This window comes from Pleurodeles waltl, chromosome 10 (genome assembly GCF_031143425.1).
Source record: "Pleurodeles waltl isolate 20211129_DDA chromosome 10, aPleWal1.hap1.20221129, whole genome shotgun sequence".
Lineage (NCBI taxonomy): Eukaryota > Metazoa > Chordata > Amphibia > Caudata > Salamandridae > Pleurodeles > Pleurodeles waltl.
This window is the reverse complement of record NC_090449.1, coordinates 1,071,552,165-1,071,568,801: the sequence shown is the minus strand read 5'-3', so window position 1 is coordinate 1,071,568,801 and position 16,637 is coordinate 1,071,552,165. Positions and strand designations below refer to the sequence as shown.

The 16,637-nt window shown below is 45.8% G+C and overlaps 1 protein-coding gene across 2 annotated transcripts in view; it reads left to right on the top strand.

The window, feature by feature from the left end:
- The window catches only part of VAMP7 (vesicle associated membrane protein 7), a 47,489-nt gene extending 31,711 nt beyond the window's left edge, over positions 1-15,778 (top strand). For both annotated transcript variants that reach the window (XM_069212126.1, XM_069212127.1), the window contains exon 8: positions 11,658-15,778. In XM_069212126.1, the coding sequence (XP_069068227.1) occupies positions 11,658-11,726 (69 nt within the window). In that variant the 3' untranslated portion in view covers positions 11,727-15,778. The remainder of the gene's footprint in view (positions 1-11,657) is intronic.
- The last annotated feature ends 859 nt before the right edge of the window (positions 15,779-16,637 follow it).

Genomic DNA, 16,637 nt, shown 5'->3' with positions numbered 1-16,637 from the left:
TCGGTTCCCTCACTGGGAGCACTTGTGCCGTTTGTGCTCCCTTTTCGCCACTATTGTGCAGTAGGTGAGGTCATCTGGTGATACTGCAGCATGTGCGACCACAGTTGGGATCACACTCTGCTCTCAGACTGTCGGCAATGTGAACGTGATGTACATTAACAATTCAATTGTTAGGCATCTAAATTAAGAGCACAGTCTCCTTTACTGATGCCTTTGTTCCTTATTTCTTACTTCAGCTTCTTATTCATGATAATTTGGCAAGGAATTCAATCCATTCATCTCAGGGCATCTGTGCTGAATACACCTAAATGCACGTTTGCCAACTGACCTGTTACCTGACTCACTAATCTCGCCTGTATTTACTAGGAGTTAGTAAGTCTTGAAATGTAGTTGGGCTTTTCCCCAAATTTCCGTGACAAGCTTTGGCACTTGCTGGATTTCAGTAATGACATTTGCTTGCAAAAGGTTCTCCAATGTCCCCAGAGAGGGTGGCATTAAATCTGCTGTGGAAACCAGTCTGAAGGGATTTACGTCTATGCCCACTAATAGCTGTTAATACTTTTCAATTCAATTGCTAGATAATGTTTTCAAGTATTAAATTGCACACTGTGTGTAAATGTCGTTTTTTGTGGAATCACCCCCACTTTTTGCTGGATTTAGTGCTGGTTTACGGACTATGATCACGGGGTACTAAAATCCATCACCCACTGTATGTGCTTTTACCCCCAAATTGTATCTTCAGTTGGGTGATACCTGATTGGCATATATAAATTGTCTACAAGATCCTAGTATATGGTACTCTGTTTACCCAGGACCTGTAATTTAAGTCACCAGTGAGCTGCAGCACTGATTGTGCCACTACTACACTGACCAGGTGAACATATGACTATAGGCCTGCCACGGCTGCCTAGCTGTGCAGTTTTTAAACGGCAGATTTGAGATAGGCAAAATACACCTTTTTGTCAGGCCTAAAACTTCCTTTTTATTTAGTTTCGGCTGCAGAGCGCTATCGCTGCTAGCAAAATTATTTTGTCTTTTAAATAAAAAAGAAATCTTAAACGGGGCTTAAAGCACACCCATTACTTACCTTGACTTACCATTGGCTCTCTCCCACGTGGGCTTTTTGCTGGTCAACTCCTCCTCTTCTCAGTTATCGTGCCGTGAAGACTGGCCTCGGGCCCAAGCACTACTTCTGGTACTAGTCTCCTTCGAATTGCTTTTAGTTTGTAATCTAGCACTCCATCAGAGTGCCTCGTGTTGCTGACATTTGTCCAAGTCTGACCTAATTCAACTATTCCAGCCTCAGCCACCACACCCTTGGGCCGTGCAGTACGCACTAAGCAGGCAAGAGTTAAAACTCCGATTTAGGTGCCCCCGGACTGTATTCTATCATTTTTTCACAGAAAGGCGTGAAAGGAACCTTGCACGGAGCTGTGTTTCCACTTCTAGCGCTGCCCCTTCCCCTTATGTCCCTGCCTGTCAAACAAATACATGGGCAGAGGTAACTAAGCCCTCAACAGAAGGCAAGACTGCAGAGCTTGCAAGGTACAGAGCCACTGTGAACTGCGGACAAAGAAAGAGACCGGTTCATGCGTCGCGCTAGTGCAGTTCTTGAATTTAATATTTATGTGCACGCAGATATTTCAAAGGGCCTTCCTAGTCCTATCTTACTGCAGGAAAGGTACGGTTACTTGCTGGTACAGGTGGCCTTTAGAAACTACATTCTTTCGCCTGTGCAAAAGCGATCAGATTGCCCCTCCCCCTTCCCCACACTTACTGAGCTTTACACCCACGGGCTCTCTGTTCCTCACACACACATTTAATATTATACATTTAATGTGACCACCCGTCCGTAATGTCTAACGATGCAAAATGTCAGTGCCATGTATGTGGCCGCATGTCATCCAACTACTGCCTAGCAGCGAAAGGGTTACAAATAATTGGATTTTCTTAACATTCTTTTCCCAATAGGTTTACTATGCTATTATTATTGTATGGAAAAAGGCAACAAGTGCGTCCTTGAACCTTAAGTTGACCTCCCGACAAATAGCGCAGGTCTGCGCAATAAGCAAACCAATATAGCAATCTATACGAAGTCGCCAGCTTATAGACTGTGACTGTTTGATTAGAAGTGTAGTCCCACTTCCGTTGTGGTGGCTGTGATGTAGTCCCTTTTCAGTTTTGGGTGTTTAACTGACATGAGTTCATTAAAGAGAGGCGTAGGTCCTGTCGCAGAGCTGGGAGTACTGTACAGGTGAGAGAGCGCTCCAGATGTGGTGTATAATATATACATTGTAATGGAGAAAGTGCATCAGTTACTGTATATACAAGCGGACAGACATTAACTAGTTCACATGATTATCTGTGTACTGGCGATATGTAGGACAGTCTCTCCCTAAGTTAAAAGCAGTGTGCGGATTGGAGGGGCACGATGTGCCCATACTTTTTTTATTGATGAAAAAATGGTCCCCTACTGTCTATGAAAAGACAATCGTCCCAGGGACGGTAAATTCCAATAGTGCACATGCTTCAGCTTTAATCAGGGAGTCTCCTGTGCTGTGAGACAGAGAAAGGGGCTGGCAGCTTAACAATAAACAAGCCTCCTTGCCAGGATGTCTGCTTGCCTGAAAAAAATGCTAATGCACGGAACTGGCTAATCTGCAAATGTAAAGGGGGCTTGGGAGCCAGTACTGGTTTAATTGATCAAATCACATGAAGCTTTGTGATGATAAAGATTTATTCCTTTTGAGCTATAGTGCAAGGGAGTTACCAGCTGGACTAAGAAGCTTCTGCTTTTCTGGGCTGTTATAGGAAAAAAAAAAAAATCCAGTCCGTGTAATACTAAAATCTATGTTAGGAAGCACCATTTTATCTAAAACCTTTTTCCACATTTGGTAGCTGCCTATCTTATACTCAGTGTAATGCAGGTTTAACATAATGACTTACATGTTGTCAGTGCTTGCTGTCACGGGCTGCGCCCTTGTAGCACTAACAATACACAAACTACTGTTCTTCACTGCACCAACTAAGGTTTTGTTCTATGGCCCTCTGGTTACACACAGACCTCTGCAGTGCGTTAACTGATAGAGGTTTCATAATGTACAATAGTGCGCTTCCCGCTGACTGTCTTAACATTTTAAAATGTATTTTCCATTTAAGCTGTACGTTATTCCATATGTAGCTACCTGAAGGTGAAAAAACAGAAAAACTTACAGAAGATTTTGTGTTTTTAGCCACAACTTTCACCCCGCCCACTGACCCGGTGTAGGAAGGTAGCCTCTTTCTGGCCTTGTTACCACCACTTTTGGCCTGTTTGTGAGTATATGTCAGGATGTTTTCACTGTCTCACTGGGATCCTGCTAGCCAGGGCCCAGTGCTCATAGTGAAAACTCTATTGTGTCAGTATGTTTGTGTCACTGGGACCCTGCAAGCCAGGACCCCAGTGCTCATAAGTTTGTGGCCTATATGTGTTCCCTGTGTGGTGCCTAACTGTATCACTGAGGCTCCGCTAACCAGAACCTCAGTGTTTATGCTCTCTCTGCTTTTAAAATTGTCACTGCAGGCTACTGACTAATTTTACCAATTTTTATTGGCACACTGGAACATCCTTATAATTCCCTAGTATATGGTACCTAGGCACCCAGGGTATTTGGGTTCCAGGAGATCCCTATGGGTTGCAGCATTTCTTTTGCCACCCATAGGGAGCTCAGACAATTCTTACACAGGCCTGCCACTGCAGCCTGAGTGAAATAACGTCCACGTTATTTCACAGCCATTTTTCACTGCACATAAGTAACTTATAAGTCACCTATATGTCTAACCCTCACTTAGTGAAGGTTAGGTGCCAAGTTACTTAGTGTGTGGGCACCCTGGCACTAGCCAAGGTGCCCCCACTTTGTTCAGGGCAAATTCCCCAAACTTTGTGAGTGCGGGGACACCATTACAAGTGTGCACTACATATAGGTCACTACCTATATGTAGCGTCACCATCGTAACTCCGAACATGGCCATGTAACATGTCTAGGATCATGGAAGTGTCACTCCAATACCATCCTGGTATTGGGGGGACAATTCCATACATCCCCGGGTCTCTAGCACTGAACCCGGGTACTGCCAAACTTGCTTTCCGGGGTCTCCACTGCAGCTACTGCTGCTGCCAACCCTTCAGACAGATTTCTGCCCCCCTGGGGCCTGGGCAGCCTGGTCCCAGGAAGGTAGAACAAAGGATTTCCTCTGAGAGAGGGTGTTACACCCTCTCCCTTTGGAAATGGGTGTGAAGGGCTGGGGAGGAGTAGCCTCCCCCCCCAGCCTCTGGAAATGTTTGATGGGCACAGATGGTGCCCTCTCTGCATAAGCCAGTCTACACCGGTTGAGCGATTTCCCCAACACACCCCAAACCCCCCCCCCCCCCCCCCCAGCCCTGCTCTGGCGTGAAACTGCACAAAGGAAAGGGGGGTGATCACTCCCCTGACCAGCAGGGGAGGTGCCCAGAGCTCCTCCAGTGTGTCCCAGACCTCTGCCATCTTGGATACAGAGGTGTTGGGGCACAATGGACAGCTGAGTGGCCAGTGCCAGCAGGTGATGTCAGAGACCCCCTCTGATAGATGCTTACCTTTATCAGTAGCCAGTCCTCCTTTTTGGGCTATTTAGGGTCTCTCCTCTGGGCTATTCCTCAGATAACGAATGCAAGAGCTCACCAGAGTTCCTCTGCACTTCCCTCTTCGACTTCTGCCCCTGACTGCTCCAGGACGCCTGCAAAACCACAACAAAGTAGCAAGACGACTACCAGCAACATTGTAGCGCCTCATCCTGTCGGCTTTCTCAACTGTTTCCTGGTGGTGCATGCTCTGAGGGCTGTCTGCCTTCACCCTGCTCTGGAAGCAAAAAAGAAATCTCCTGTGGGTCGACGGAATCATCCCCCTGCCAACGCAGGCACCAAACCTCTGCATCACTGGTCCTCTGGGTCCCCTCTCATCCTGACGAGCGTGGTCCCTGGAACACAGGAGCTGGGTCCAAGTGTCTACCACAGTCCAGTGGCCCTTCTGTCCAAGTTTGGTGGAAGTAAGTCCTTGCTTCCCCACGCCAGACAGTAATCCTGTGTACTATGTGAACTGCAGCTGCTCCGGCTTATGTGCACTTTTCCAAGGATTCCTTTGTGCCCAGCCTAGCCTGGGTCCCCAGCACTCAGTCCTGCATTGCCCAACCCACTGAGTTGGACTCTGACGTTGTGGGACCCTCCTTTGTGACTCTGAGTCGACCGGTGTCCTCAGATCTTCTAATTGCCTGTTCCGGTACTTCTGCGGGTGCTGCATGCTTCTTTGGGGGCTCTCTGAGTTGCTGAGCGCCCCCCTCTGTCTCCTCCTCCAAGGGGCGACATCCTGGTCCTTCTTGGTCCCCAGCAGCACCCAAAATCCTCAACCACAACTCTTGCAGCTAGCAAGGCTTGTTTGCGGTCTTTCTGCGTGGAAACAACTCTGCATCCTCCAGCACACCGTGGGACATCTTCTGACCAAAGGAGACGTTCCTGGCACTTTCCGTTGTTGCAGAATCTTTGGCATATTCCACCTGGAGGCAGCCCTTTTGCACCTTCATCTGGGGTTTAGTGGGCTCCTGCCCCACCTGGACACTTGCGTGACACTTGGATTTGGTCCCCTTCTTTTACAGTTCCTCAGGTCCAGGAATCTGTCTTCAGTGTTTTGCTGGCAGTTGTTGTTCTTGCAGAATCCCCTATCTCGACTATACTGTCTTTCTGGGGTAGTAGGGTAACTTTACTCCTACTTTTCAGGGTCTTGGGGTTGGGTATCTTGGACACCCTTAGTGTTTTCTAACAGTCCTAGTGACCCTCTACAACCTACCATAGGCCTGGGGTCCATTTGTGGTTCGCATTCCACTTTTGGAGTATATGGTTTGTGTTGCCCCTAGGCCTATTTCTCCCTCTTGCATTCTATTGTGTTCTACATTGTTTGCACTACTTTTCTAACTGCTACTTACCTGATTTTGGTTTGTGTGCATATAATTTGTATATATTACTTACCTTCTAAGTGAGGGTATCCTCTGAGATACTTTTGGCATATTGTCACTAAAATAAAGTACCTTTATTGTATTTGTATTTTCTTATGATATTGTGCTATATGATATAAGTGGTATAGTAGGAGCTTTGCATGTCTCCTAGTTCAGCCTAAGCTGTTCTGCTATAGCGACCTCTCTCAGCCTAAGCTGCTAGAACACTACTAATAAGGGATACCTGGACCTGGCACAAGGTGTAAGTACCATCAGGTACCCACTATAAACCAGGCCAGCGTCCTACAGAGGGCTGCATGGGTGGTGCATGGACAGAGGGCTGATGACTGTTGTGGGCTGCACAGATGGTGCACGGACTGATGGGGGCTTCATGCATGGTGCACAGGCAGAGGGCTGCATGGAGGCTGCATGGATGGTGCACAGGCAGAGGACTGATGGAGGCTGCATGGTTGGTGCACAGACAGAGGACTGATGGAGGCTGCATGGATGGTGCACGGACAGAGGGCTGATGGGGGCTGCATGGATGGTGCACTGAGTACTGATGGGGGCTGTATTGATTGTGCACGGACAGAGGACTGATGGAGTCTGCATGGATGGTGCACAGACAGAGGACTGATGACTGATGGGGGGGTGCATGGATGGTGCACAGACAGAGGACTGATGGAGGCTGCATGGATGGTGCACGGACAGAGGGCTGATGGGGGCTGCATGGATGGTGCACCAAGTACTGATGGGGGCTGTATTGATGGTGCACGGACAGAGACTGATGGGGGCTGTATTGATGGTGCACAGACAGAGGACTGATGGAGGCTGCATGGATGGTGCACGGACAGAGGACTGATGGGGCTGCATGGATGGTGGACGGACAGAGGACTGATGGTGGGGCTGCATGGATGTTGCACGGACAGAGGACTGATGACTCATGGGAGCTGCATGGATGACGCACAGACCGAGGACTGATGAATGCTCTATGGATGGTGCACAGACAGAGGAGTAACATTACCATAATGTAAGATAAGATAACACACCATAAGATGACATAACATAAAAAACATGACATAACATAAGACAACATAACATAACACAACATAAGATACCATAATATAACGTAACACAATGTAATATAACCTAACATAACATAATACAACATAAACCTAACATTAGATAACATCAGAAGGAGGACTGTGCCTGCTGTTTTACCTGTGGAAAGAGACCCCAAGGGCTGAACCTGTTCCACTTAAAGGCAGCACAGAAGAGTGTACCTCAAGGGCTAGTTGGTTTGCCTAGCCTCCTGTTAAGCTCCAGGTTTACAGAAGGCTGCAAGGAGCCCACCTTCCTGATCATTTCCTGTGTTCTGCTGGAGGCCAATTCCTAGAGTGAGTCCTGACTACCATGTGGTGTCCCTAAAGTCCTGGGGCCTTTGGAGAAGTGTCAGAGAGTACTCTGCCTGCCTAACCTCAAAAGCTAGGACTTAGAAAACGTTTTCAAGAGTCTTTGCTTGGAGAACCAACTGTAGACCAGGAACAGTCTGCAAAGTAATTCCTACAAAGGTGTGCTTCCACAGGGGCAAAGTTTTAGGTTGCTCCTGCCCAGGACGTTTCTGCTGCAGCAAATTCATTTCAGTGGTATGTCATTTAGAGGCTATCTGACCGCCAAAGAAAGGGCCTAAGTGAAAAGGTGAAAATATTCACTGGGCGAAGGCGCCTAGAGTCTCTCTCTAACGGTTGGCCCTTCATTGGGTGCAAATTTAGAATTTCTCTTGCTCTAATCTTTCCCCCCAAAAGTCTGCGGCTTCAATGGGACTTCACCCTGCAGATATTTGGCCTCTTGGAACCTGTCTGTGCTGAAACCCTGAGGGTCTTAGCGTGCCATTTCAGAGACTAAATCCGAAGTTAAAGCTCTCGACTGGAACAAACTTGGTTTCTGTATCTGACCCATTTTGCATCGCGGTCGGCCTTAGCTCTCAAGTTGTGGCTGTCAAATGCAACCAATGCCTGTGGTTGACGCTTACGGCTTTTTGTCACTAGTTTGATTTAATACTTCTAAAAATCACATCTCTGGTTCGGTACGTTCGATTTATTGTTATGATGTTTATTTGCTCAATAAAATGTATACTATTTATTTAATTGGAGTGAGATTTTTATGTGTTTACGACCTTTTAACTGTTTTTGGTACTGATAAATTCTTTACTCTTTGTCCTTCGAGCTAAGCCTGACTGCTCTGTGCTACAGCAACCCAGGACTGGGCTTGGATTTAAATTACAGAAATCTAACTGGACCTGACGCACAATAGTGACATTATTACTTGATGATGTCTCGCAGCCACCCTAATTTATAATCCACTTTCTCATATGCACGAAAACATCTATTGCATTTCCACAATCCCTCACTCTGATGACATTGCTGATAGAAACTGGTCTTAGACATAAGGGGATAACGAAGGGGAACATCTCCCTAAAAAACAGCATGAATGGGTAAAATATTCTTCGTTGCAACAATAAGAGTTGTCATTATTATTCCAATTCAATGAAGGGCAGAGCCCTGTGCTCCTGGATCTCCTTATAAAGAGCAGCAAGAGTTGCCACTGTGTTGCTTTTTGGTTGCCCTAAAAGTGGCAGTACAGTTGTTCCTCTGTGTTGTTTTTATGCCTATGGAAACCAGTTCCTCTTAAACAAAGGAGAATAAAAATTGGTTGAGCAGCTATGCTCTTATGCATTTCTGCATTTGTAGTCGATTTTGCTAATTGGTGGGTTTGCTGTTAACAGATACAAATACAAAATATCTTTGTATATGATTTTTTTTTTTTTTGTAAATTTAGGATTGGAGAGAGATTTTTCTGATTTGATACATCTAGCCCCAGACTTCTCACCTTTTAGAATATCCCAAGCTGCCAGACAGGTTCCAGAGACTTCTTCAGTAATGTTCCTATGTGGTGGAAGGTGGTTCCATGTGGCTCTGCGACGACACCGATCCGCCCTGAAATTGATCAAGTGAAGCTACATATAAGCGACACCTTGTAAAGTAACATCAGTTCCTTTCTTTCTGAGCCCCTTATACGTGGGTCCAGAGCTCCTTTCCCAACTTGTCAGCCTTTCAGAGATTCCTAAATTAACTTTAAATTTTGCTAGGAAATATGTGCACCGAAAATGACCAGATTCAGGCGGTGCGAAGACTGCAGGAAGCCAATGTGGGTCATGAACCCACACAAAAGGATGTCTGTGGTGCTTGGTCTCCAGCCATGATTCTTCAAGCAGTGCGGTAAATGTAGCCTTAGTCAACCGAAGGCCACCTGAGACCGGTAAATGAAACGCTCATTGTGGAACATAACATGAGGAGGAGGAGGTCGAAACAGGTCCTGCTCGCTCTCCAAGCTGTGGGACTGATTGTGGTCATGGGACCAGTCTTGTAAGTAGGTGACTTCTTGCTTCGTTTTTCAGTAAGTCCAAGTTAAAATCTAAATGCAGGCACAAGAAAGCAAGTATGTTTTAACCCCATCCAGCCACTTTAAATCTATTGAGCAGGCATAAGGCTTTGATGGTAAAGACCTCAATGTCTCCTGAATCTCCGATGATCTTGCATTTCGTCCCAGTGTGCTCCAGGGTTTCTGAGCTGTCAACAACTATGCAGCAAATAGCCTTCAAAGAGGCTACACTGCAGATTGTTGGCATGCTTCCTGCTCCCTCTGGTGCACCTTAGGCAGCCACGTACCTGGTGTGGTCTCCAGTTGGATGTATGTCAGTGGATAGTTATCAGCATTAAAATCTGCTATGCACTGGCCAAGAACCCTCGCATGAATCCCTGTGAGCCCATTCCACCCGGGCCAAGACTGCTACAACGGCATTGATGCAAGGTTTGTTTGTGCTGCACATTGGTGGGGCTGTGACGTGGGCTTGGGTGCACACGTTCACAAATCACTACTGCTCTCACAGCCATGTCCTGCGGGGAGCTCAATTCACCCCCTCGGTTCTACAGGACTTTCTGATCTGGGCCCACTCCCCCAGACCGCCACCTTTTAGAGGGACTGCAGTAATACAATTCTTCTAAAGGTGAAGAATCTGTAGTCAGAACTATCCATCAGAAAGTTATTTACTTTCAGTAATGCTCTGTCTGGTGGATACTTTATCTAACTGCAGATTGCACACTGCCTTCACATTCCTGGATGTGACCTTCACGGTCTACAAATGTCCCAATTCAGTGACCAGCAGACAGTCTCAGTAGTTTGGTCTACACTCCGCATGTACAAGAAAATGATGTCAGCATGCAGGAGTAGCGCTAAGTACTGGTCTGCTCCGGCCCTTCCTGTGCAGTATGGAGTCATCATGGGGCCATCTGCCAACACGCTGATCGAAGAGTACTCCAGATCTGGTCTGGCGGCTGGGGTTCTTCTAAAGTAAGAAATCTGCAGTTAGATGGAGTATCCACCAGAAAGAGGGCTACCAAAGTTTAGTACATTATTCTTCTGGGACCCCACAAGTACACAGAGATATTCATTGTTTATTATTTGAATGGAAATACCTGTGATGGAAAGCAGGTGTTACAGGTGGGATTTATTTCCTTTGCTTTTCTTTAGGATCTTAAGCAATATCTGGAAATTAGAAGGTTGAAGGGGGTTTGGGGGGACGGAGGTGGGGCGAGTTCCCTGTTGAACCTTTGATTGGTTTTACCAAGAGAACTTCCTATGCACTATTGTTTGTCTGTTTTATCCATTGTTTGTTCACTCAAACACCTTAGCTAATACCAGGTGCTTACCTGTGAGCCAGCGAGTTTTTGATAACCCTGCGTTCCAACACACGTGTCATTCTGTGATAGATACCTTTCATAGCTTGGCACAACATGTAGAGGTGAGATCCACACTGATCTGCTCTTTTGAGGGTACCTTTTATCACTACTAGTTCTACAGATTTCCATTACCCAGTCTTCCCTCATTGGTTTCCCTAGGTGCGAGTTTGTGGGAGTTGGGGGGTTGACATCATGCCAGGCACAGCACCAGGCTAGATTTGTCATTTGGGGTTTCTGAAGATATTAGGAGTATGAACACTGACCCTGGGCTTTGAAGATACTTGGGCGAGAGTTTTATTATTAATACAGAAAGAGAGCAAAACGTCTTCCGAAGAGCAGTGGAAGCCTTTCGTTGGGCATCATGTTCCCCCACAGGCTCTATTTGTGGTCTCCATGTTCCTATTTTGCCTTCTTTATGTTCCCCAAAAAAGTAATCATTAAAAGGCTCCCGGGGGTGTTGTGTAATAGGCCTCTAGTTCTTCTGGCTGTTGCCTCGTCCACTGATTTACTCGTGTATTGCTGGATGCTCTCTCCCGCAGTATATATGGAATATTACACAATGACCTAGTGCCCCTTTTCCTGCACCTTTCTCAACACTCCATTTTTTCCTGTAATTCTTTTGCCAGATCGCACTAAAAACAGTCCCCTGTAGCCCTGCCCCCGTTGCACTGTAATTCCCTTTCTGTGCCCCCTGCGTAAGCTCTTACTCCTCTGTGTAGGTACCCTGCCTCACCTGAGACTCACTGCCTCCCTCCAGTCCATCCCTCACTTGATTGGGGCATCTTCTTCCTCCTGGATGCTCTGGTCAGCAGTTGTACCATAATGTGATGTACTAATGGAGTTCTCCCCTGCCCACAGGTGGTGATCTATATCATCGTGTCTGCAGCCTGTGGCGGACCCTCCTGGCCGAGCTGTGTGAACAAGTAAGGTGTGGCTCCCAAGTCTTGCATCGGATTGTTTCCCCTCCCTGTGGCAGAGGCACGCGCATAGGATGTGGCCACTCTGGGGAAGAGACTTCCACGCCAGGACCGAGTACGAGTACGGACTTCTGTGCAGCAAGAAAGAGGGGTACCACCACACCCATGCTGTGCTTCTTCTCTGCTTTCCACTCTTGTGAAAACCTCTGGTACAGGAGGAACCTCCAAGATGTCTCTCCGTCCTGCTGCCCCTTCAGAATAGTTTGGGAATGCACGAGCCAGGGTTGCCTTTGGAGTCTGTTTTGTTGCCACTTTGGTGTTCCTCCTCCAGCTGTACCCTTGATTGACAAACGTTCTTCATTTTTGGGGTAGGGGGAGCAGCAGTGACTGGTATTTAGCACTTTAATGTAAGGTAAGATTTTTGAGGGCAGTGCTGTTTTTTTTTTTAATTATTATTAAAAAGATGCAGTGATTGGTTTTGGCAGTGGCTAGAAAGAGATGATCATTTGTGTAAAGGACCAGGAGTTGTATGTCACATCGGGTATGTGAATGAAATTACTGTGATTATAGAAAGGTGAACTGGAGACTCATGAAGCCCCAGTGCTGACTGGAGACTAGCACTGCACGATTTCAGCTGCAGATGTGTATGTCTGTCGGCGAGGCAGTATTTTGGTTCCTCCTTTAGCACTGTTGGTTGTTACCGGCGCACCTGCATCACCACTCCTGGTCATATGTGTGTCTGTTGTCTTGTACCAAGTCGCACTGGTCCACGCTGCCCCACAAGTTGACTGGTATGGTTCTGGGATAAAACATTACTCCTCTCCAGATGTAATTATTTAGGGCACCTGGGTGACTCAGTGGAAATCTGCCCATAAGCCTGCTTCCTTTGTGTGCGGCTGCTGGAGGACTGCAAGAGCTTGCAGATAGGCTGTTGAATAGATTATGGGCACAAAGGCACACGGCCCGTCAGTATTTGAATAATGTTCATCAAGCCAGTGATGAGTCCAGGGCCCATGTGGGCCTATTCTTCAGTGAGCCTCAAGCACACTAACTAATATCTCGGCTAAGGTATGTTCATACCAGTGTAGTTACAAACCCAGAGCTAAAGAAGAAAGTATTGGTCATCAGGTGGGTCTTGACATTTTTGTAAACCTTCTCCTGGGACATGGGTCTCAGTGTCAAGTTCAGCAGCTCACCTAGTGACCATCTGCTAAGCTTGAGGACCGGATGATTTCAGCACAGCCTTTCTAGAATCCTCACTCCTGGTGGAGTCTGTTTGCAGAAATACTGTCGCAGTTGGCAACCTTCTGGAAAAGAATTAGTCCATGTTTGAAATCCAGCCTGCTTCTCAGATGGATCAGCTGCTGCATCAGTAGAATGCGGTTATGTAAAAGCCAACACTGACCTCAAAAGATCTTCAAATTGTGTATGTTGGAGTAGTGTGTGCACATGATATGTGACAAATGCATTGATTGTCAGATATCAATAGGATGGGTCCTTTTGTGCACTCGCACACAGTAGCTAACAATGTAAGCTTGGTCTGTGTAAGGGCAGGATGTACTCAAAGTAGCAGATCACAGTGCCAAGCAGAGGAGTCTCGACAGCACCTTCATGTCTACTTTCCTAAAGTTACAAGTGTCCAAACGCTTATATCTGCTTGGCAGTGAAGTGATAGCAGTGTCCTTCCATTGATAGGACTGTGTGTCTTTGTGTTTCGGCTCTTGCAAAAAGAAGGCTTCACCAGAACCGAACTACGGTCAGGAAGAACCTCTCAAGCACTTAGTCTAAAGTTGTCACCTAATCTTACGGAGCAACTCTCAGAATGATGTCATCAGAAAGTCACGGAAGGGTTTGTCAGTTTGTTGGGTCAGTAACCCTGAACATTGTCCTTACTAAAGGTATGCCCAAGGAAGTAGAGCAATTCCATTGGTGTGTCTTACACAGGGCCTGCGTGTGAAGCTCCATGGGACACTCCTTACAGGAACTAAAAACACGACACAGTTATACTGAGCAGCCTGATTGTGAGGCTTTGTATGTTGTGTATTGAAGTAAGAAAGGTGCAAACTGGCTGATTTAAATCTAGAGTGAGTCTGTTTGCACCTAACCTTTTTCGATGAACCACAAAAATGAGGGCGGTTCGTTTTGTTTGAGCCGGTTGCATGATGTTGCCTCTTGCTGTGAACCACAAATATGGATTGTCACCCAGGTTGCCCTGTATGCTGGCTACAGTCTTCCTGTTGGGCCTGGCGTGTCACATGTTTCTGATATTGTTCTGAATTCAACATCTTCATTCTGTTTCTTCTGTTTGTAGATATTGCCAACTTCAGTCTCACCTTTGGGTCTTGTGTGCATAGGTGAGGTACACTTGTGTCTTTGGTCTGCATGATTTTGTATTTAGCACTTTTGTATTGCTTTATTTTTTTTTTCTTGTGCGTATGTTTATCTTTGGTGAGTGAACAAGTTCTTGTATTATTTTTCTTCTGTACTTTGGTTCCTGTATGTGAATTGTTTTTCTCCTTTCAAGTACTTGTTACTGTTCTTGGTTCACGTTTTGGTGCATGTTTCTGCCCTCATTGCTATGCGTCTTTTGTGTAGTTAATTCTAGAAAATCGACTGAGGTTTGATTTACTAACTTAGCAATTCCTAAATGTCCCCCAGTAGTAGGGAAAGATGCTGTTTTTCTGATACCTCTGCTGATTGCTCACTACTCTGTTTATATTTACAAATAATAAATCCTTTGTATGTGGCACACAGTTGGGTTGGAGGCAGAATGTGCTTCAATCACCGTCACGGCTGAGGTCTTCATTGGGTCCACATGTGTGGGTTACCAACCATCCTGGAGTTAATGTACTTGGTGATGACTTTTATTATGATAAGTTAATGTGTTGTGTGATGTTTTTCACCAAGGGTAACGACCTCGCTGAGAGAGAACCTCTTTGGGCATGAGGGTTGATACAACACGTAGGAAGAGATTTAAAACTCTTGATAATTTCACTTGCACATGTTGGCATGGTGTTCTCGGAGGGTCTTGCTGTGAATACAACAAGGTCTTCTTCGAGTGAAAGGTGGAGTCAAGCTAATCTCTGTTCCATGTTGCGTAGCAGTAGTTACACCATCAAATAGCTTAGCCGCAGTCAGCAGCCTTTTGTGGCTGAATGTGAGTGTGTGATTATTTGACAGCTATCGTGCACTCTGATCCCTGTTGCGTACCTTCAGTGTTAGGATGTGGAAGTACTTTCTGGATGGAGAAGAGAAATGCTGTGAATTTTCATGAGTCCGCGTCTGGAGGCTCCAAACCCCTAGGAGCCGTATGGGACTTTAAAAGGACAGAATTTTGCTCTTCCTTTCCAGCCTCTCTGTTGCTCATCCCACGACAGATGACGGAAGGAGCTTGGAGGGACTATTTTTTTTCTTTTGTACAGTTGTTTAACTTTTCCATTTGTTGTTTGTTTTTGGGGGGGTGGGGGGAAAGAATGCAGTCATCTGCAGCTACTAATGTTCATTTTGTTTATGTAAATTGCAGTCAATGAATATATGTACATATGTGTTGAAGTTTAAATTCTCTAATGTTTTGTCAGTGCCATCTAACACCTCATCCAAAGAGCCCCTGGTGCCTCCTGCTGCTAGGCCAGCACTGGACAGTGAGGGCAGAACAGTACCTCTGTGCTAGCATAGCCCACTGTCCGCAGTAGACTTCATCCTGCAGCCTTGCTTCAATTCTCACTACACTAACTGAAATACTGTGCTCATTTCCACCGTCTCATCGCTCGTTCACGTCTTTGGCACACGCCTCGTTCCACATTCACTCTTGGTTTTATTCTGGGTGTACTCGTTTTCCTTACACACTCTGATCACTGTAGTGTGAACGAAAGTTGTGCATTGTTCTGTGTGCACAGTCTGGACTGCTGTGCTCTGTCTCACACTTGGTTATAACTTCAGAAATGTCTCTTTTAGGAATGTGTGTGGCTTCTAATTTTGAAATGTTATTCATCAACACAATTTTAAATATTCTGTTGACAGTTGTTTTACAGAATGCAGTAATTAAATACACTATTACAATAATAGGCTCTTTGGTGCTGTTTGTGGAGACCTATCTGCATAATAAACTAGAGTATCTTAGAGAGAGAGAGAGAGAGATATATATATATATATATATATATATATATATAAATTAGGACAATGCATCGGGCCTGATTTTGAGTTTGGCAGACGGCGCTCCCCACCACACTCTATCAAAACCTCGATCCACCTGCTCTGTTACGAGGTGTGTTTTCTGTTGTGGTGTGCTGCTTGCTGTGCCACCTAAAAGCGTATTCCAATGGCCCAGTGGAGTATGGGTTGTCGATTAAGGACATCAGACTTCCCTCCCTATTTAGAGCAGATGCTCTGATGTATCTGTTTTTGTCTCTGTCACTGCCAGGAAAAAAAAGCAGAAACTTCCAGGGAGTGAGGGGTCATTAGTTTTGTTTTTCAGTAAGAGAACCTCACTTTGGGTGTTTTTTATTTGTTTTATTTTGAAAAACAATGGGTTTGGTGCTTGGCCACCAGAAAAGCAGCAGTAATTGAGCAAACTTGCAGTGCCTTCAGAGAAACCACTGTGACGGTGTTTCCTCAGAAAGCAGAGAAGTCTCTGCTGGGTCGGTGTTAACTCTAGATATGGCTGGCGGTAGTGCAGCGCAGTGGCGGACATATTGTCCTCTGCCACCCTGACGCACAACCGAACACTCCAAAACAACAAATCAGACCATAAATATTTCAAAGATAATCTACATACAGCTGCTTACCCTCTTGAATCTGTACAGTGATATAGGAAAAAGCCACTGTGAATAAAGAACATCAAAGCCTGAGAATTTCCTTTTAGACACCTATATATTTGGAGACCATATTATGGAAATTAACATCTTCCTTTCCTAGTGCTACA